Source organism: Gopherus flavomarginatus, chromosome 7 (assembly GCF_025201925.1).
Source record: "Gopherus flavomarginatus isolate rGopFla2 chromosome 7, rGopFla2.mat.asm, whole genome shotgun sequence".
Lineage (NCBI taxonomy): Eukaryota > Metazoa > Chordata > Testudines > Testudinidae > Gopherus > Gopherus flavomarginatus.
This window is the reverse complement of record NC_066623.1, coordinates 51,551,711-51,571,757: the sequence shown is the minus strand read 5'-3', so window position 1 is coordinate 51,571,757 and position 20,047 is coordinate 51,551,711. Positions and strand designations below refer to the sequence as shown.

The window sequence follows — 20,047 nt, the reverse complement described above, 5'->3', positions numbered from 1 at the left end:
GGTTGGGCGCGATTGCCGATGCGTTCCTCCTACAGTGGTCAGGCTAGCTCCTTTATGCTTTCCTGACATTTCCCCTCATCGACAAAGTCCTGCATAAGGTAAAAGCAGACAAGGCAAGAGTCATCCTCATAGTCCTGGCGTGGGCCTGTGAACACTGGTACGGGATCCTCCTCTGTCTCTTGGCAGCCCCCCCGCAAGGATGCTGCTACTTTGCCTGGACCTCCTCTCCCAGGATGGGGGCCGCCTCCTCCATCCCAGTCTAGCTGCGCACCACCTGACAACATGGTTGTTCCGTGGCTAGACAAGGAGGGCAGGTGTTCAGAGAAGGTAAGGCGGGTCCTTCTGGAAAGCAGGAAGCCATCCATGCGCCAGACGTATGTGGCAAAGTGGCCCAGGTTCTCCAAGTGGGCGAGTGAGCGGGGAATTTCCCCCTCCTCTGCACCTCTCTAGCTTATCCTGGGCTACCTCCTGTCCCTTAGGGCTCAAGAACTGGCACCCTCCTCTGTCAGGGTACACCTGGCAGCCATATCGGCCTTCTACTCGCTGGTGCAAGGGCACTTGGTCTGCTCCCACTCTGTGACCTCCCGTTTCCTGAAGAGCCTTGACTGTTCGTTTCTGTATGCTAGACCCCCTGTGCCACAATGGGACCTAAACCTGGTTTTGTCCAGACTCACGGGGCCTCCCTTTGAACCCCTGACCACATATTCCTGGTCTTGCCTCTCGTGGAAGGTGACCTTTCTTGTAGCAATCGTTGGCCCAACGGGTCTAGTAACTTAGGGCCTTGACCTCTGAACCCCCCATATGGTCTTCCACAGGGATAAAGTCCAGCTTCACCCACACCCGGCGTTTCTCCCCATATGGAATAGAGCATCTTTCTTGCCATGCTCTGTCCTAAGTCCCATTCCTCTTGCGAGGAGAGCTTCCTCCACGCGCTCGATGTGCATAGGATGCTGGCCTTTTACCTGGATCGGATCAAACCATTCCGGAAATCCACGCAACTCTTTATTGCCTTGGCCGAGCGAGTGAAGAGGCAGCCCATCTCCACCCAGCTTCTTTCCTGCTGGATCCACTCATGCGTACGTATGTGTTACAATCTGGCAGAGGTTCCCCCACCACCGATTGTTAGGGCACACTCTACAAGGGCTCAGGCTTCATCAGCGGCCTACGTAGCCCATGTCCCCATCCAAGACATTTGTAGGGTGGCCACTTGGGCCTCAGTTCACACATTTACTTCGCATTAGGCGATCGTTGTCCAGTCTAGGGATGCCGCCGGATTCGGCAAGGCGGTATTCTGTCACGGTCTATCGTGAACTCCTACCCACCTCCAACAGATACTGCTTGGAATCATGTACTGTGGAATACACATGATCAATCACTCAAAGAAGAAAGGACACTTACCTGTTTTGTAACTGGCATTCTTCGAGATGTGGTGTTCGTATCTATTCCACACCCCGCCCTCCTTCCCCTCTGTCGGAGTTGTCCGGCAAGAAGGAACCGAGGGTCGGGGGAGCGCGTGGCTCCCCATATAGCGCGGTATACAGGCGCCACTCCAGGGGTCGCCCCGGTGCTCCCCCAGTATGGGTACTACTAAGGGAAAAACTTTCTGCACCAGTGTACATGGCAAGCATGCACACCTACTGTGAGATAGACAGGAGCAACACATCTCGAAGAACACCAGTTATGGAACAGGTAACTGTCCTTTATTGCAGCATAAGTAGACTGTGGAGTTTTTATAGCATATTGCGGTGAGCTCAGAAAGAAAAAGGTTGAGAACCCCTGGCATAGGGGATCTACTGATTGCTCCTTCCCAGTAATTTGTGAAGGACTTTATCTTCTCTTGAGCTTTGGCTCAAAACCTATGGGTGTATGGTCATGTTTCAGAATTCCAAACTTTGTATCTGTCATGTTCTCTCTCCCTCCCTCCCCTAACCTCCAACTACTTAAATGAGGGCAACACTTATAGCTATATATGTATCTAACGCAGTCTGTAGTAAGAAGCAGACACGCACACCTTATTGCAATACTAAAGTAGGTATTTATATGTTTGTAAACTATATATTCAATTAACTTGTTCTTTACTAAAATTTGCTAAAATTATCCCCGAGAATGAAAAAAACTTTGCTATAGACTGTAAGTATTTTGAAATGCTTGGAATCTCAGTAATTTAGTAACTGAACTGGGATTAATTCTACTATCACTGAGTATACTTTAACAAGCAGTGTTTTATTTAATGGTTTAGTGTCTTTTTTTGTTAAAAGAATGATGATCATGTTCTGTTGAACTTGAGACTGACAAACTTCTTCATTTTGCAACATCCAGACCATTTTTCCTTTTCAAAGCAAATACTTCAATATATTTTGTTTGGATTTAAAAATCAGTGCCTGGCAACACAGGCCTTGTGCATAATCCTTTAGTAATTGTATAGGCATTATGGAAGCAGGATTGATTTCAGTTTAGAGTTTCTTAGAATGGCTAAACAAGGAATATTGAAGTTATGAAAAAAGTTATGAAAAATATGAAAATGAAATACTAATTTTTTAAAAAGAATATTATTAACTATTCAAAGAATATTAAAATTATTAAAACAAATCTTGATTCTCTTTTTTAAAAACATTTTGATATTTTCCAGGTACCCAACAAATAAATGGATTAAATTAGGTACTTTTCATGCTAGAGATGAGAGAATTGTCCAAAGCTTTCCTTTGGATGAACAGATGTATGCGAAATACGTTAAGGTAAAATTTTTAATATGCACTGAATGCAACCATTCTCACTTTTATTGTAAAAAATTTTTTTGAAGGATGACTTCCACTTGAGTCACCAGTACAACGTTACTTGAGAGTCTGTAAAAGCAGGAAAGAATCCTGTGGTACCTTATAGACTAACAGACGTTTTGGAGCATGTGTTTTCGTGGGTGAATACCCACTTCGTCAGATGCATGTCATGCATCTGACGAAGTGAGTATTCACCCACAAAAGCTCATGCTCCAAAATGACACTTAGTCTGTAAGGTGCCACAGGATTCTTTGCTGCTTTTACAGATCCGGACTAACATGGCTGCCCCTCTGAGAGTCTGTTCAAACCTGGGTTGAAAAGTCCTTGCTCAGTTAGCAATCTGAATTTTTGTTTACTGACATACCATGATTAATTCAAATATAAGAGAGTATTAAGGAGAGGTTGATAACTTTAGCATCTATTTTCTCAACTGCAGTTGATTTTTGTAACTTTGGTTTTGGCTGCCAATGTTTTACTTTGCTTTTTAGGTTTAATGAAGCAAAATGTTCTCAGAACTTCTATTTTTTTAAGTACAATACATACCAATACACATGTAGTGCATATTTCCCCAGGTTCCTATTACCTGCTGTAGTTTTATTCTGTATCTCTACTGTGTAACCTATACTCTAGCAATTATACACTTCCTCAGTAGTTTTTACTTTAATTGCTACACAACTTCAAACAAAAATAATGATGAATTAAAATCTGAAAATTTAGAACTTCAGTTTCGATATCTAGTATAGTGTTCATAATGGAGTTCTTGAGCTGTAACTATCACATATGCTAATTCCTTTTTGAATTATTTAGGCTTACTGTGCTGGAGCCACAATGTAGTAATTGATAAATTCACAGAGGCTTGTTTTGCATTGAGAATACTTTATTTAAGATTTCAGGAAAACATGAAATCTAGCCTATTTAGAAATCCTCTCATAGTTAATGAAGAGAATGTAATAGTACAATTGCAAGTTGCTTTTGTTCGGGGAAAGGATACTTATGCTTCCAAATACTTGCTTTTTGATTTTTTTTAGAACAATTTTTTTTCTCTAGTTAACATCTCATCTGAGCATCCAAAACAACATTATATGATGCGTTGGCATGCTTAATATTTGTTTTCAGTAATAAACGTGAGCATGTAACTGCCATAAACAAACATTAAATCTGAGGACAGCTTTCTATTTTCATTTGATTTTTTTTTTCATACTCTTTAACTGCAGTTCAAATATACTTGTACTGCAGTGGTTTCTGGAGTAACACAAGTTGAATGGAAACAGTGCGGATTTTGATTTGCTATTCTCCTGCATCCCTCTTAAAAAATAATTTGAAGCATACTAGCCTTCATTTAGCATTCTCTCTCTCCTTTGAACCTGTGTTTTAGATTATAGCTGGTTAAAAATATAGTACATCTTTTTAATGTTATCATGGTAATTTACTTTATACCCTTTTTAAAAATTCTATCACAATACTATCAAATTTTTTATAAAAGTTAAACTTTGACACTGTCCAAGGAAATGCAATCACTTGAAATCGCTGAATTTCTGTAAAAATTGGCTTGTACCATTAAAATTAAGCAATCTATTTTCCTAATGATGTGGGGGTGATTTAACTTGTAATCTGTGATGATAACTATCCAAATCTTTTACTCTTCAACTGTTAATTGCATAATTACACCCCCAAAGAATCTTGCATGAGTCTGTAAAATGACAAGATAAAGACTATTTGATCTGCCTGCTGGCTTAATTAATAGCCTAATCAGTATAGCCAGAACTGTGACTTTATCTGTTAGTAAAGTACCAAAAGTGTGCTAGACGCTAGAGATTTTTTAAAAATCTCTTGTATATATTGTTCTGCCTTAAATATTATGGTCCAAAACCCATGAAATCTTAAAAGTACTAATTGTTCTTGGAATGTATTGGCTTTTATAATATCGAATATAGTTTGCTAGCATGTTATAAATATAGTAGTGGCTAAAACTTTCCCATTGGATCTTCAGCTGCTTTATCACCTATCTTCCCCTAGAAATATTTCTGTAAAACACACGTTATATTGAAATTAAAACAGTTACAGTATGTACAAAGTACATACTAAATTATTTCTTCTAAAAGTTCTCATCTTTCAGTAGGCTGTTTAATGCATCCCCTCCACCCCAACTTAATCATCACATGTTTTTAGCTTAATTCATTTCAGTATTCTGTCTGGCATATCAAATTTTTTTAGCATTCTAGAACAGAAAATTTGGAATCTGACTGTATCTTCCAATTTAATAGAAATAAAGATTTCTGTGCATGTTATTCCTTTCTGTCTGCAAACTGAGGGCTAAAGTAAATCTAGGTTTACCTAAAGCAAATGATGTAGTGTTGCAGCTTTATCCTTTGCATCTTATTCTTTGTGCATTTGATAGTACTTATTTAAAAAAAAAATTCTAGTTGCCTGTGGCATGGCCTTTGTATTGACATCTTTTTTTTCTTTTCCTTTCTCTTGCTTCAGATGTTCATCAAGTACATAAAGGTTAGCAATCTCCTTTCTGAATGTTGAATGCATAGGGCTTGGGTATAATCTGTGGCTCCATGTGTTAATGCATGGCAAGAATAAAGCTTTCCAAGAACCTTTCTGTAATGAGTAATCTGCACATCACTTACATAAATCTGACTTGCAGATTGAGAACTGTATGGATATGTCAAATGGAGGTTTAACTTGATGGTTCTTTGCTGGTCTTCCATTTTGAATACTTCTTATTCTTTAGGTGGAGTTGGTATCACATTTTGGATCAGAACACTTTTGTCCTCTAAGCCTTATAAGGTAATATAGAATGAAACACTTAAGCTGAAAGTTTTCTTTAGCTACTTTTGCAGCACTGCAGTAATGTTTTCTAGTGACAACTGAAAAATGCAAGTTTTGAGCTTTCAGTAGCTTTATTCCTTTTGAAATTCATTAGCGGAGTGTTTGCTTATAAGATCAAAAAGTTACATAGATTAGCTGCTGCATAGTGATGCTGCCAAGTCACTGAACACTTTTTTTATTTAAAAAAAGGTAGCATTATGGACTAATTCAAGTGTTCTGTATTAAGTAGCAGCATGATAGAAGGCAGCGATATTTGTTTGTGGAAGTGGACAAAGGCATTCAAGGCTGACATAATTGGCAGAACAAAGAATGGGGTGTGCAATACAATAAAACAAGTGAGTAGGTAAGCAAGGAGGGGAAGGACTATGAAAGGCCTTAGGAAACATAGGTCTGATCTAGTCTGGCAGTTACTGAGCTCCATCTAGTCCAGTATCATACTGTCTTTGATAGTGGCCAGTATTAGGGGCTAGATCCATAAAAGGACTTAAATGCCTGATGGCCACCTTGGGTACCTAAATCCCAGAATCAGGCCCTACTAAGATTCGCAAACCCCCCCGGATTCAGCTGCCCCTGTACCTTGTAGGCACTTAAAATTACTTGGTGCCTAAATTTTTGCATTATAAGTTCCCTAGAAGCCTATGTTTATGCCTCTCATCATTTGCTCTGCAGTCCTACACCAGACGTGCAGACATCTTAACCCCTAAAACAATGCATGGACCAAGGAAAGATGGGTGTTCCTTCACTTCACTCACCTGCAGGGCCCAATCTGTTGTTAATGCTCAGCCCTTGCCTACCAGCTTCAGCCGTTTAGGTGAGCTTACACAAAATAGCTGAAGCGGCAAGGAGGAGGACCACCTCAAACTTTTAGTCCAGTTGTTATGGTACTCATTTGGGATGTGGGAGATCCCTGGTTCAAGTCCCTCGTCTGTCTGAGGAGAAGGGATTTGAACTGGGATCTGCCATCTCTCAGGTGCATGTCCTAATCAGTGGGCTGTAGGTTATTCTGATATTGGGCTCCCTCAGTGTCTCCTGTTGAAGCTGTTCCACTATGGATAAATAATTTTAAGAAGTCATTTGAGCAGGGGGTTGGATTTTGGGTTGTCTACTTCTCAGATGAGTGATCGAGCCACTAGTCTATAGAGTCAGTCCCATGTTTGCAGGTTCTCTTGCCCAACAAATTTTTCTTTGAGATATCTAGGGCTAGATTCACTAAGGTACAAGCAACAGCCCCTCAAACTCCCTTAAAGTCTCCTAATCTTTAGGATTTTCATTTTCCCAATCTTTGAACTTGGGACCTCTGGCACTGTAAGCCAGAACCATACACCATGGCTTTTGAGCTAGCCTTGAACATGAGGACAAGAAGTTAGAAGATAATGTAGGAAAACAGGGAGCCAGTGAAGGGATTCAAAGATCAAATGACATGGTCACTGTTGAGCAAAGAATGTGGTCTTAGAATCTGCATTTTGAATGGAAGTTTGGAAGAGGATGGGACTGTGTGCATCAGGGAGGCCAGAGGAGGAGGATGCAGTAATCAAGATTAAGGATAAGGGTCTGAATGAAAGTTCCAGTTGTATAGATGTGGAAAGGTATTATTTTTTGGAAATGTTTTGGAGGAATTAGCGACAGGATTTGGTTCTAAATGCAACACTCGCAGAGTGCTAACAAATTATTTTTTGGAAGTGACTTTGTTTCAAAGGAAGGGAGTTTGGTCAGCGTATGGAAGGTGTCAGTTTGCTGACTGTCTAACAGAGGGGATAAGCATTGCCTACTTAATACATATTTATGGCAGTAAGTACAGCAATTAGATTTTTGTACTCAATTTTAATTAACTGTTTATAGGGTGTTTGGCACTAGTATGGTTGAAGAATATGAAGAAATTGCTGATTCTCAATACCAATCAGAACGACAAGAGCTGTTTGATGAAGACTATGGTAAGCAAACAGAAGTAACTGATGCTTGTTAGTCATCAAACATACCTTCTGTACTTGGTGATAGCTAGTATTTTTTCCCCTGCCTGTGTTAAATGTTTTATTCTGAAGTTAAGGATGAAGATGAACTAAAATAATCCTTAACGTGGTAAAATATGCTGGAAAATTAGCAATGTGCTAGAGGTTATAAGCCTGTTACAGGAGAGGTGAGTGAAGTACTGTGGCTTGTGATGTGATGGTCCCTTCTGGCCTTAGTCTCTGAATCTGAGTCATGTGCCCGTTTTCAAGGCTTGTTCAAACATCCCATTAGGCCTTATACAACCTACTGTTCTTCACTGTAATCCTCTGCAGATTGTTCACTTCTGGGCACTACTGTCTGGGTTGGTGAGAATTACAGTAGGCTGGCTGAGCATGTATACACCTCCAGCCATCCTCCCCAGACCTATTACCTTGGATGTTGTGAGCATGCTTCTCCCTTAGTGAATCCTCAAGCCATCCTTCATCCACACATAGATTCACATGGTGACAGACATGCTCTGACTTCAGGTGGTTACTAATGCACTCTGAGCTGGCAACCATACTTGTGATTACCTCTGCTTCAGATGCGAGCCCTGGCTTCTTGCAGGACAGAGGGGAACAAAAGTGAGTTAAGTTTTGAAAGGAGGCAAGACACAGGAACATAAATAAGAGAGATTGGTGAGGGAAGGAAGAGACAAAGCTGGCCTTGCACATACAGTGAAGGAAAATAACAAGAATGTATTTGGAGTAAACATTGACCTCTTTCACTCAGCCTTGTGCTGAAGCAACCCGTTTTCATTCTTAAAGGGAGGAGAGGTGTGGAAGAGGTTTTACTTGGCTGAGGAAGATAGAAATGTGTGGGCATGCTCTGTCTCTTCCTAGATCCCAGCTTCCAAAACATTCAGGGAGTAGCTCTGGCTTCTTCACTCCCCTCCCCAATCAGAAATGTTTAAGTTTTTCACTTTGAAAATCTAGTCATCTTACTTCATAGGCATTACCTGCAAGAGCTTCCTTCTGACCCCGCAGAACTGCCTTGTCGTTTATAAATAGGGACTGCACCGCTCAACTGTCTCAGTTCCTTTTTGGCTGCTGCAGAGAGATAATGGAACTCATCCTGTCGTGTCTTCAGACTTAGACATTTCCTTAGCCTAGCTTAAGATTTAGTGTAAATCACTAATAGCTTACTCTCATGTCCCCGGAGTCCACTATCTCAGGCCCTGAGGCTTGCAGAGACTTCCAGAGTTGTATCTCTTGCCTTACAGTAGCCCTGAAAGGGATGCCCATGTTTTGTGCTTCCCGTGTCTTGTTGAAATCCATTTTTTAACCAGATTTGTGGTTTGCTGTGCCTTTATTCCCTGAGTTAAGGGAGTAGGGGGAGAGATCTGAGGTTCTAGACTCCTCTGGGCTCATTGACAATATCTGTGTCCTTTTAACCTTGATTTACAGTAAATTGAAGTGTTTGTTTTTTTTACTTTTTCAGACTCTTTGCATATAACTCAAACACTAGACCAGGACCAGCACTAGCGTTTTTAGCGCCCTAGGCGCACGGCTATTTTGCCGCTCTGTGCGCTGGTCCTGCGGCTCCGGTGGAGCTGCTGTAGTCGTGCCTGCGGAGGGTCTGCTGGTCTGCGGCTCCAGTGGAGCTGCTGCACTCGTGCCTATGGGAGGTCCACCGGAGCCGCGGGAGCAGCGGACCGTCCACAGGAATGCCTGCGGCAGCTCCACTGGAGCCGCGGGACCGGGGGACCCTCCTCAGGCACTACTGTGGCAGGTCCACTGGAGCCGCCTGCCGCCCCCCCGTGGCAAAATGCCGTCCTCCAATAATTCTGGCGCCCTAGACGGTTGCCTAGGCCGCCTAAATGGAAGCGCTGACCCTGCACTAGACCTTGAGGTATATTTTCACTGTTCATAAGGTATGTAACTTCCTGTTGTTGCAACAATATTTTCTTTCATTTTAAACAGATTATCCATTGGATTACAATACAGGGGAAGAAAAATCTTCAAAAAATCTCCTTGGCTCTGCTACTAGTGAGTATAATTGCATGTTTCTCAGAACACTTTCGTAATGCTGTCTACTAATAAAATGGTTTATTTTATACGAAAGTGAGATTCCACTTTATTGTGGCACATTTTTCATTAAATAATGGGAAACATCATGCTTTTGTAATTCAGATTTAGGACAGAATTTTCAAACTCATAAATACCTTAGGAGCAGATTGAGACGAAGTGCCTAAGTCTCTTTTGTAAATAAGATTTAAACTCCTAAAACACTTAAAGCATTTCTGAAAAATTTACTCAGTCCTTTTCTTTTAGCATCAGAGCAATAACCGTGTTAACCTAAATAAATGAAAAGTTGAATGTGACTCGTTTTTTTTTTAAAGTCTTAATTGTTTTGTTGACAGTGCAGTAGAACCTTGATTATTAAAGAGGGTAGAGTTGCCTGAGCACCTGGCTAAAGGGAAAGGATAGAGAACCACTATATGTCTGAGCCAGTCTTTATGTGCATAGCATAGCTTCTTTATCCGTTCTTAAACCAGTCTGCTTTTGAGGGGGCTCAGGCACTTCTTCTCACATTCTTCCTCTTTAACCAGTTTCGTTTAATCTGGGTGACTATACCTAATCTATTGAAAATAAGTGAGTTTTAGTGGACTCAGGTGACTAGTCATGGCACTACTTCAGTTTAATGGGAGTCCTCAACTTCAGCCGCGTTATTTTAAGAAAATAGCACCAGTCATCCAACCCTTCTAGAATAATTGTTGCCTCATTGAGCTTGTTCCTGTCTATCAGAGTTAGTGATCTGGCTTCTGCATGCACAATGAATATTACTTCTGTATAGTGCTCAAACAGGTTAGTCTTGTATTTGCATTGGCAAACCTTTTTTAATCCCACACTATAAAGTTTGTAATGCTTGCTTTCAGTTTTTCCTAGAATATAGCTGTGGCTTAAGTTTAAAAAGGTCATGTCCAGGAATGTTGCACAATATCTTAGTGGGAAGGAATAAATTCCAAAACAGTCTATTAATAAATGTTAAAGTGCCAAATAATGTTGGGCTTTCAACTCGAAAAGCAGCATGTTAATTTTCCTGATGCTGCCCCATTTATCCTTTTACCAGTCGTTAGTCTTGAGCTACCCATACCCATAATAGTGTTGATAAAGTACTTTAAAATATGATGCTATATATGCAAAAACAGTTATGTAACTTAATACAACTACAGCTTTGGTGTGAGAAGTGCAGTGACTTTCTTTAATGGATGTCAAATATGTTTTTATAGTGTGTTTAGTATGCCAAAGTCTGTTTAGAAACCAGTGACTATATAGCAATTAAGCACTCAGTAACTCTTACATCATCTTGGCTAGTAGTCTGAGACTGCCATTTGACCAGTACTCTGGGATAATTTGCATCTTTTTTTTTTTTTGAAAACCTTTGTGAGGCTTGTGCTTGGGCAAATGTAAGAGTGACAAAAGCGGCCTCCATTAAGTCAATCTAGTACAATGCCATCTCTAATCTCAAGCAGTGAGGCTAATATCTATGTTACAGTAGAGCCCCCTAGTTATATGAAGGGTGAGGAGGGAAGCATCAGAAATTTGATTAGGGATTTGGATGATCATAAGAGCTGTCTTGAATTCTCTCTGGCCCTATTGACCAGGGCAGGTAGCTCTTGTGCCCTCGCTCCTTCTCTTCTCATCATCTGGAAGATTGACAGAGCAGCTTCAGCTGTCTCTCATTCCTCTGTTTTACCTGCCGCAAGGAATCAGGTCAGCTCAGATCTAAAATCTCAACCAATGTTGGTTATGATCTCTTAAGGCATTCAGCAACTACAATGGTAAGCCTGGAATAAAAACCTTGAACAGATAAAATTCATGGTGTTCAGGAGTGTAGCTCTCAAGCTTTTTAGACTGCAAAAGCACTAGTCTAATCAATCTTACCAAAACCCAAATACTTTTTCAGTAATTCTGGTTCTGTAAAGATATCACTTGATAGGATAGGCAGGCAATCAGAGTAAAAAAGGAAATAGTTTTTGGTTCTAGCCTACTTGAGCCATTTATTTATTCTTTCACCTCAGGGAACTCTTTCCTTCTATCTCATCGAGGAGCTGAAAATATTCTAGAGGACATAAAGGCATTGACAGTTGAGCTTAATCTGCCATTGACTCAGAGGACTGAATTTTTTTTGAGTGCTAGAGGGATTTCCACCTGTCTTGTGCTGGAAGCACAAGATTCAAGAGTAGAAAACCAATTCAATACTAATATAGCAAAAACTCTTCCCTGGAATTCTGCTTCTCTGAACTTTTCTGCAGTCTATAGTAGATCTCTTATCCATTGTGGACCTGTATTGAATCAATAGCTACAAAAAGATCTATAACCTTCCACCAGCTTTGATAGTTGCTTTCATGGAAAAAGTGAAGAACAATGTTTCTCAGTTCAGATGGAAGAGAAACATTTTGCCTCAATGTAGTAGGATCTTTACTGCCACCACCATGTTACTTAGGAAATATGTTAGCAGCATGTTGTTTAGGAAACATTTTAATTGCCTTTCCTGCTTACATATATTCTTGAAGTAAAACATGTATATTTTCAACTTCCTATTTTAAATATGGTTGGAAGCCAGGATAAACCTTTTTAACTGAGAGCTCCACTGGTAAAGATTTGGCATAATTTTGCAGAATAACCTAGAAACCTATATCTGAAATTATGTCAAGCAGAAAACCCAACCATTTTTTTTGATGAGACAAATAGGGAGGAAGTAAGAGGGAACAGATGACTTGGACTGGAAAAAAAAATTGATGGATCCAAAGTTGGTCTATGCAAATCAGTGGGTAGATAATAGTACAAATTTCTGTGAGGATTTCTGGTCATGTCGTCTTTGATCAGTCGTGTTTTTTGTTCAGATGCCATTCTAAATATGGTGAATATTGCTGCTAATATACTTGGAGCAAAAACAGAAGAGATTTCTGAAGCTGAAGGTAAATGTTATTTCCTTAGATGCATAATTTTGTTCATTTGTTAAAAGATGCAGGATTTTAAACATGTTATAGATTCCTTGTTTCCCACCTTCGTTTCTCCTAAGGACTTGGGTGACCTGAGTGCAGAGTAGTTCAAGAGTGGAATGCACACATGCAATCACTTGGAGTGCATGTGTCCCATACGCAGTCATCGGAAACTCTTCTCTCAGTGGTATCAGTCAAGGTGGTTTGAGCACCTCTGCCATCAAATGCTGGTATAAAGGGCCCAGCTATCTCAGAGACCCCTCACTTCCTTCTTACTGCCTGTGGTGGTGTTAAAATTGTTTGGCTGCCCTAGCAAATGCTTTGTGTGCTCATTGTAAATTTATTGTACAGCAAATAGTATTTTAGATTTATAGCTGATCAGTACTTCATAGTGTGGATATGATTAGTTACCTTCAGTTCCCAGTTTTGGGGTTTCCATTTATCAGTACTAAGGATGCCTCGGTCACTTGGGTTCAAATCCTGTATCTTTTGTGCTAGAGCTTAGCCATCCTGAATCGGCACTGAGTGCACTTCCTATTGTGTCCCAGACCTGGCATTGCTCACCCTCCCCAGTACCTAAAAAGAGGCATAAGACCACTGAGAGAGAAAGATGGCCAGCACTAAATCTTCTAAATATAGGGAGTAGAGTACAGCTGAAACCTAAGCATTCCTCTGCTCTGGTATGATGGAAACTGGCACCATTGACTCTGGCACCAAGGCAGGTACCATCGAGTCCAGGACCCAAAGGGCTCCTTCTGTGTCTGCAGTACCACACAGTGACCTAAGACAATCTTGGTATTGATCAGGCCAGAGGTGGTTCTGCCAGTGAGAGATCTGCTGAGCCTTTTGATACCAGTATCCGTGGCAGTGCAGGAGATGGAGGGGTGCCAGTATCATTGGTGCATTACGTAGTACTGCAACAACCTCTTGTGCCTCAGACTTCCTACCCATCAGTACCGTCGAAGGGGAAACCTGCAATGTTGACTTCTCTACATTCTTTGCCAACTCAGCACTGGTTTCGGACATCATCACAGGCAGCACCTCTCTTGGTCGGCAGAGGGTGATTCGCTGTCCTCTGAATGAGAGACTGGTTCCTACTTATCCTAACCTTGGAACCAGTCACTCTATTCCTCACATAGGTGTTACTCCCCTGGGTTGCCTTTTGAGATCCTCTGGTAGAATGGTATTGAGCGTCTGGCCAGGGAGTCACTGGAACCCACTACCAGCTCAGTGGTCATTTTGGAACCTGTGGGGATTTTCCCTCAGTTTTATGTCCTACGTAAGTTGTTCCTTCTCTGTGTACTTGCAGATGCATGGAGAGTCTACTTGCCAGAAGTTGCCGGTCCTCAGTCTGGTATTAGGCCTAGTACCAGGAAAGGCAGAGGCAGTTCACAAGGAGCTGTGGGCTTCTGTTGGTTTTGCAACTCAGGACTGCCAACCAACAATCTCTTTTGGAACATTATGATTTTAACATTTGAGACTTCTCCTTAAAGATTAAGGACATGTTGCTGGCGGATGCTAGACAGATGTTCTCTTTAGTTGATATGGGGAAATCCATACTAAAGTTTGCTGCAGGCTGAACTAGACGTTACAGACTCGGCTGTTAAGGTTTTTTGCAGTTTCCATGCGCAGGAGCTCTTGCCTGCAGTCCTTGGGGTTTCTGCGTGAGGTTCAACAAACAATTCAAGACGTGTCCTTTGAAGGGTCCTCACTTTTTTGGAGCAGACAGACTTTAAGCTCCATGAGTGGAAAGATTCTGGAATTATATTAAAGTTTTGGGGATTGTATGCTCCTGCTCCACCCAGGAAACTTTCTCCCACGGCAGACCCACCATTACTCTGCCGCTGCTCATCAGGATCTGCAAAGAGTGAAAAATAGAGGTTATAGACACAAACTGTTATGTCCTTTGACTTCTACGTCAATGCTTGCTCCATCTAGACCGGGATAGTCAAACTTTTTTGGGCTGAGGGCCACATCTGTGTGGGGAAATTGTATGCAGGGCCGGGGCAAGGGTTTGGGGTGTGGGAGGGAGTGCGGAGTGGGGGAGGGGGTGCAGTGTGCAGGAAGGGGCTCAGGGCAAGGGATTGGGGCAGAGGAGGGGCACGGAGTGTGAGGGGGTTCAGGGAAGGGGGTTGGGATGCAAAGTGCAGGATAAGGCTCAGGGCAGGGGTGCGGGATGGGTGCAGACTGTGGGAGGGGGCTCAGGGCAGGGAGTTGGGATGCAGGAGGAGTGTGGGGCTTGGCAGAGAGCTCAGGATAGGGTAGGGGTGCAGGGTGTATGAGGGGCCTCAGGGCAGGGAGTTGGGGTGCAGCAGGGGTGCGAGGTGCAGGCAGGGGACTTAGGACAGGGAATTAGGGGGCAGGGTGCAGGAGGGGTTTGGGCTCCAGCCCAGCAAGTGGCTCCAGGGTGGCAGCCCTGTGCTGCTCCAGGAAGCTCTGTAGCTCCTGTGGGAGGGGGGATGGAGGGCTCCGTGTGTGCTGCCCCTGCAATGCCTCCAGGTATCTTCCCCTGAAGCTCCCATTGGCCGTGGTTCTCCGTTCCCGGCCAATGGGAGCTGCGGGGGGGGCAGTGCCTGGAGGCAAGGGCAATGCATGGAGCCCTCTTCCCTCCTGCTTTGGGGCCGCTTCAGAGAGCAGCGGGGACAGGATACAAAGCCCTGAGGGACCGGATCTGGCCCGCAGGCCATAGTTTGCCCACCCCTGATCTAGATAGCCAGGGGTTGCTAAACAGGCATTTTGATGGGTGACTCAAGGATGCCATGCCAGTTTACAGCTTCTTAATGCTTGATCCCTGCCTACTTCAGACCAATGGGTCTTAAGTTCTGTGCAATTTGTTTGTACCCCTCCCTCCCCCTCTGTCTTCAGGAACCACTCTCTCAAGGGTTTCCTCATCCAGTAGGTTGTCTCCTTTGGGTTGGTGCCACAGAGGAGGCGCGGCAGTGTCTTGGTGGAAGAGGTTCTATTCCTGTTTTATTTCTAATCCTGAAAGCCAAGGGAGGTCTAATTTTAGACCTGCACCCCAACTCAACAGATATCTCAAAGCTACAGCTTTACGTGACCACCCTGGCTTCTGTTATTCCCTCCCTGGATCCTGCTATGCAGCCCATAACTTAAGATGTGGCAATTTATTGAGATCACAGAAAATATCTGATTCATAATGAAGCACTCTCGTTACCAGTTCACCATGTGGGTACCGCTGAGGGAAAATTTTCAAATGACTCTGTACAGCGTGTACACATACCAAGAATGGAATGAACGTGTGCAACACACTTCGAAAAACAGTTACAGAAGACTGTTTTCTCTCTCCTTTTCGGTGACTTTTCCCTATACTGCTGCCACCATAAACTCACCCTCCTGACTAGAGAAAAGATGCTACTGTGATTTCTGTGGCTATTATTGATGGATTATATAGATGGATTATATAGCATGGGGTTCTGCATACTGGTCCAGATATCTTTGTTCTTTGTGTCAAAATCTGCCTGATGTGGTCTTTAGCCTGTAGCTTTCTACAACCTTAGTTACACAGACTAAAAGACTATCTTTCTTCTCCATAGAAATACTTAAGCACATCTTTCATATGCAAAACCGCATCAACGGGTGTCCAATTCATCTAAATGTAAACATAGAGAATCGGTGTCTTGTTTTAGTGTAGTTCCTTTGTTAATGCTACTAAGCAAATGTTTATAGGGAAAATAAATATGCCTGGTTAATGAGAATTCAGTTTTTTGAGCATACTGTATTAATGTTTCCTGTTTCCTCACCCATTTTTATGCTTCCTTCCTGTTGACTTCTGTGGTATTAATGGAGCTCTCAGAAAGCTTATTATATTAATTTGATTGTGGTTCTACATACTTTAATAGGAAATAACAGTATGTCTGAAAATACCACTCTTGCTGCTGTCACTGCCACTTCAACAGATGCACCAAAACTGCCTGAACCAACCCTTCTCCCTTCACCAGAGTAAGTGATTTTGTGTGTTAAATTTAGTTCTAATGAGGTAGAGCTTGGCCATGACTTGAAATCTTCTGCATCAGATTGCTAGACTTGGGCCCTCGTTTATACTAGAAAACCCTAATGTAGACACACTTGCATTGGTTGAAACCTTGCCTATACAGGTACTTGGGCTTGACTTTAACATACTTGAGGTTCACATCTTTCATATTTGTTGATAGAGTTTTCAGAATGTAATTACTGTGTATTACAATAGTCTTCACTGCATGAAAGTATATGTGTAAAGTGATTTTTTTTCCATGAAAAGCTAAATTACTACTTGCTTGACTCAATGAAACCAGTGTATTGTACCTTTTTTAAAACAGGAAGTCAAAGGTTCTGGGTCAAACTGTTTTTTTTGTGACCACTGAAACAGTTGAACAAAACCATAGGGCTGTGATTAGGTTGTTTTACAAACAATGGACAATATTCTTAGAAAATATAAAATTTCTAAAAATTCCGCCCAGAGGGAATAGGCAACACATTAGACTAATTCACTTTCTTTTTTTCTGGTCCCTGGGTTCGTATCTTAGCTTGTCACAAGTGAATTGCCCTCCATACATGTGTGTCATGCTGGCTTTTGTTGCAAAGAAACTTGTAAATTTGGAGGCTAGGAAGGCTGTTGTTGAGGGTTATTAATTTTTTGAATATTAAGGAATTTAATACTTCCTTGGCATATTGACACTTCAGATCAGACTCTAAGCAACTTATGCTTTGTCCATTAATTACAGCAATTTGGAATTGAGGTCTGCTTTGGAACCAAGCCTGGATTTCTTCTCCTCCTCTTTCTTCCCAGCCTTTAGTCAAGTTTCTCTGGATCTGATTTCTGCTCTGCCTTATTGTTGCAGGATACCTCTACTCAGTCCCATGTAGAGCTGGCTCTAACAGGGAAGACGAGGTTCTGTGCAATTGATACGCTGTTCTATGGGTCTCTGGTTTGAGGAACAAACCTAGAAAATATGTATCCTGATACATGAAAATAAATGTAGTGATCTCCAAATTGACATTTGTCCATGGTACAAAGCCACTATGTGATTTGGCACAGTTCTCAATTTTTGTTCAAGAGAAGCTTATGTCTGGAATAATCAGGGATAGTAAACCAAGTTAGGATTGAGATGTATTGCAGAGATAAATCAGTGATTTATTTAATTGTAATGGCTCCTGCTTATACTATTTCTGATATTTATTAACTGATATTAGTCTTCCCTTAGCATCACTTTCATGCATTCTTTTTTTACAACTACCACCATATCCTACAAATCTATAGCCTGTGTTTATTTTAACTTCTGTTTGTAGGCTTGTAACTACAGAGCTACCACAAGTAGATAAGGAACAATTAGTCCTGGAATTAACAAAGGAGAGCCCCATTGTTCAGCTAGTTCAAGAGTATGAAGAGGAGGCAAGTCAGTCAACAGTGACCCTGCTGCCTAGTGATGAACAGGAGGAAGAAACATCAACATGGTTTGAATCTGAGACAGAAATCTATTGCTGTGAGCTGGTGACGGTTTGTTGTATTTCTAGCTTTTCAGAATATCTCTATAAGTGGTGTTCAGCTGCAGAAGCTGTTCATCGACAACGTAGCAAAACTTCTGAGAGCAAGCAAGGGGATTACTCTGTTACCATTCAGCATTCACAGCCAGTTCCAACAGAATCTTCAAATGTTTCAATAGATGAGTCTCTGCCTGAGAAACTAGACCGTGAAATTACAGGGAGAGTACCTGGATCTACTATTGCAAGTGACTTAAGCAGTGTACTCCATGAGGACATCACTAACCAGACTATAGATTCTATTGAATTGGAACCCAGTCATCCTCAGACTGTCTCTCAATCTCTCCCCTTAGAAGTTACTTCTGAAATTAAGCCATTATCTACAATGGAGGTCTCCTTGGAGCCTACAAAACATGAGGCAGCACAGTTAACTTCCCAGATAATTCCCCAAGAGGATACTGTTGAGATACATACTGAAGCAGAAAAGAAAGCGGAGAGTTCTGTTTCTGAGAAACATTCTGTGGTCTCTGAAACAAACATTGTCAGTGAATTCAAGGAGATCAGCACAAGAGAGACAGATTCTATCCATGTCCTCTCAAAACCTACAGAGACTGTACCACAGCCTGAATATACAATGGCTACAGTAGGCAATGATGTTGGGGAAGCAAAAGTGAGTGCTTCAGAAATGCAGAAGCAAGTACTGTCTCCTGTGGTAGAATCTTCTGCATCAACCGAAATAAAATATGATGAGCAAACAACTGAAGAAGCTTTTCTAGCTATTCCTGTTTCTGGTGGACAGCAGAGAATGGCTACAGATTTCTATGCTGAATTGCAGAATTCCACAGATCTAGGTTATACTAATGGAAATCTTGTTCATGGATCTAATCAAAAGGAGTCTGTATTTATGAGACTTAATAATCGTATTAAAGCCCTGGAAGTAAACATGTCTCTCAGCAGCCGCTATTTAGAAGAACTTAGTCAAAGGTAAGACTCCTAATAAATTATGAAAATCTACCTTTATCATGTCTAAAATGTGTTTAACACAACACAACTGATGATTAGAAAAATCTGTAGGCAACATGCTAACGTATTTGAGTAAATAATCAGCAATGTAAAGTGTTTTGGGTTTTTTTTGTTTTTTTTTTTCCAGACAATTGAGCAATAACTGACCATTGGTAGAAGCTGCCAAAAGTTTAGATTTCTGTATCTGAATTTTTCCCTATGTATTTCAAGCTGCCACTGAATTTTATATTCTACGGCAGAATACACAGTGCTCCGTTTTTAAGGAGAGAATGTATTGCCTGAAGATGTGCACTAAGCCTTCTGCAAGCCTTCCAGAGTAGGATCTGATCCTGCTGCCTCATCAGTCAGTTGCAGAAGCATCCAGGCCTTAGTAATTTCCCTTACTAAGTGTGACAGTCTATGGTGGCATGTAATTCCTTTTTGGCTAATACAGTAATGTTCAACTCCTATGTTTGTGTTTTAAAAAGAGATGGATAGGGAGGGGAACACAACCTACAGAGATTTTAATGAAGTTAGTGTAACTATTCAGTAGTAGTTAGTTTTTGGTGCATGTATGGGAGTAAAGGTTGGTAAATCATCTTGTCATACACTAATTACAGCATCCTTTCTTAGTAAAGGCTGTGGTTGTAAATGTTTGCATTGCTTCTTTTTTCTGCTGCTTCAACACTGAAAGCTTTTTGCAATGCATTCACCCTAGGGTATGATGGGTGAATGCACTACGGGGGGAGGGATAGCTCAGTGGTTTGAACATTGGCCTGCTAAACCCAGGGTTGTGAGTTAAATCCTTGAGGGGGCCACCTTGGGATCTGGGGCAAAATCAGTATGTGGTCCTGCTAGTGAAGGCAGGGGGCTGGACTCAATCACCTTTCAGCATCTCTTCCAGTTCTATGAGATAGGTATATCTCCATATATTATATTGTAGCTCCCATAACCATGCTTACTGACCCCAATCTTCTGCTTAGTGCTAGTTAATGCTGCTTCCTGTGAGTCACTATTAATC

The 20,047-nt window shown here is 41.7% G+C and overlaps 1 protein-coding gene across 7 annotated transcripts in view; it reads left to right on the top strand.

The window, feature by feature from the left end:
* The window catches only part of SUCO (SUN domain containing ossification factor), a 900,323-nt gene that overhangs the window by 66,049 nt on the left and 814,227 nt on the right, over nt 1–20,047 (top strand). For 5 of the 7 annotated variants that reach the window (XR_007775597.1, XM_050962990.1, XM_050962995.1 and 2 more), the window contains 8 exons: nt 2,630–2,735; nt 5,259–5,279; nt 5,515–5,570; nt 7,452–7,543; nt 9,521–9,586; nt 12,448–12,522; nt 16,407–16,506; nt 17,833–19,008. Coding sequence is in view for 6 of the 7 variants with exons in the window: in XM_050962990.1 (XP_050818947.1) it covers nt 2,630–2,735; nt 5,259–5,279; nt 5,515–5,570; nt 7,452–7,543; nt 9,521–9,586; nt 12,448–12,522; nt 16,407–16,506; nt 17,833–19,008 (1,692 nt within the window). In the remaining variant the exon portion in view is untranslated. The remainder of the gene's footprint in view (nt 1–2,629; nt 2,736–5,258; nt 5,280–5,514; nt 5,571–7,451; nt 7,544–9,520; nt 9,587–12,447; nt 12,523–16,406; nt 16,507–17,832; nt 19,009–20,047) is intronic. The other 2 variants (XM_050962991.1, XM_050962992.1) reach the window with 2 other exon arrangements.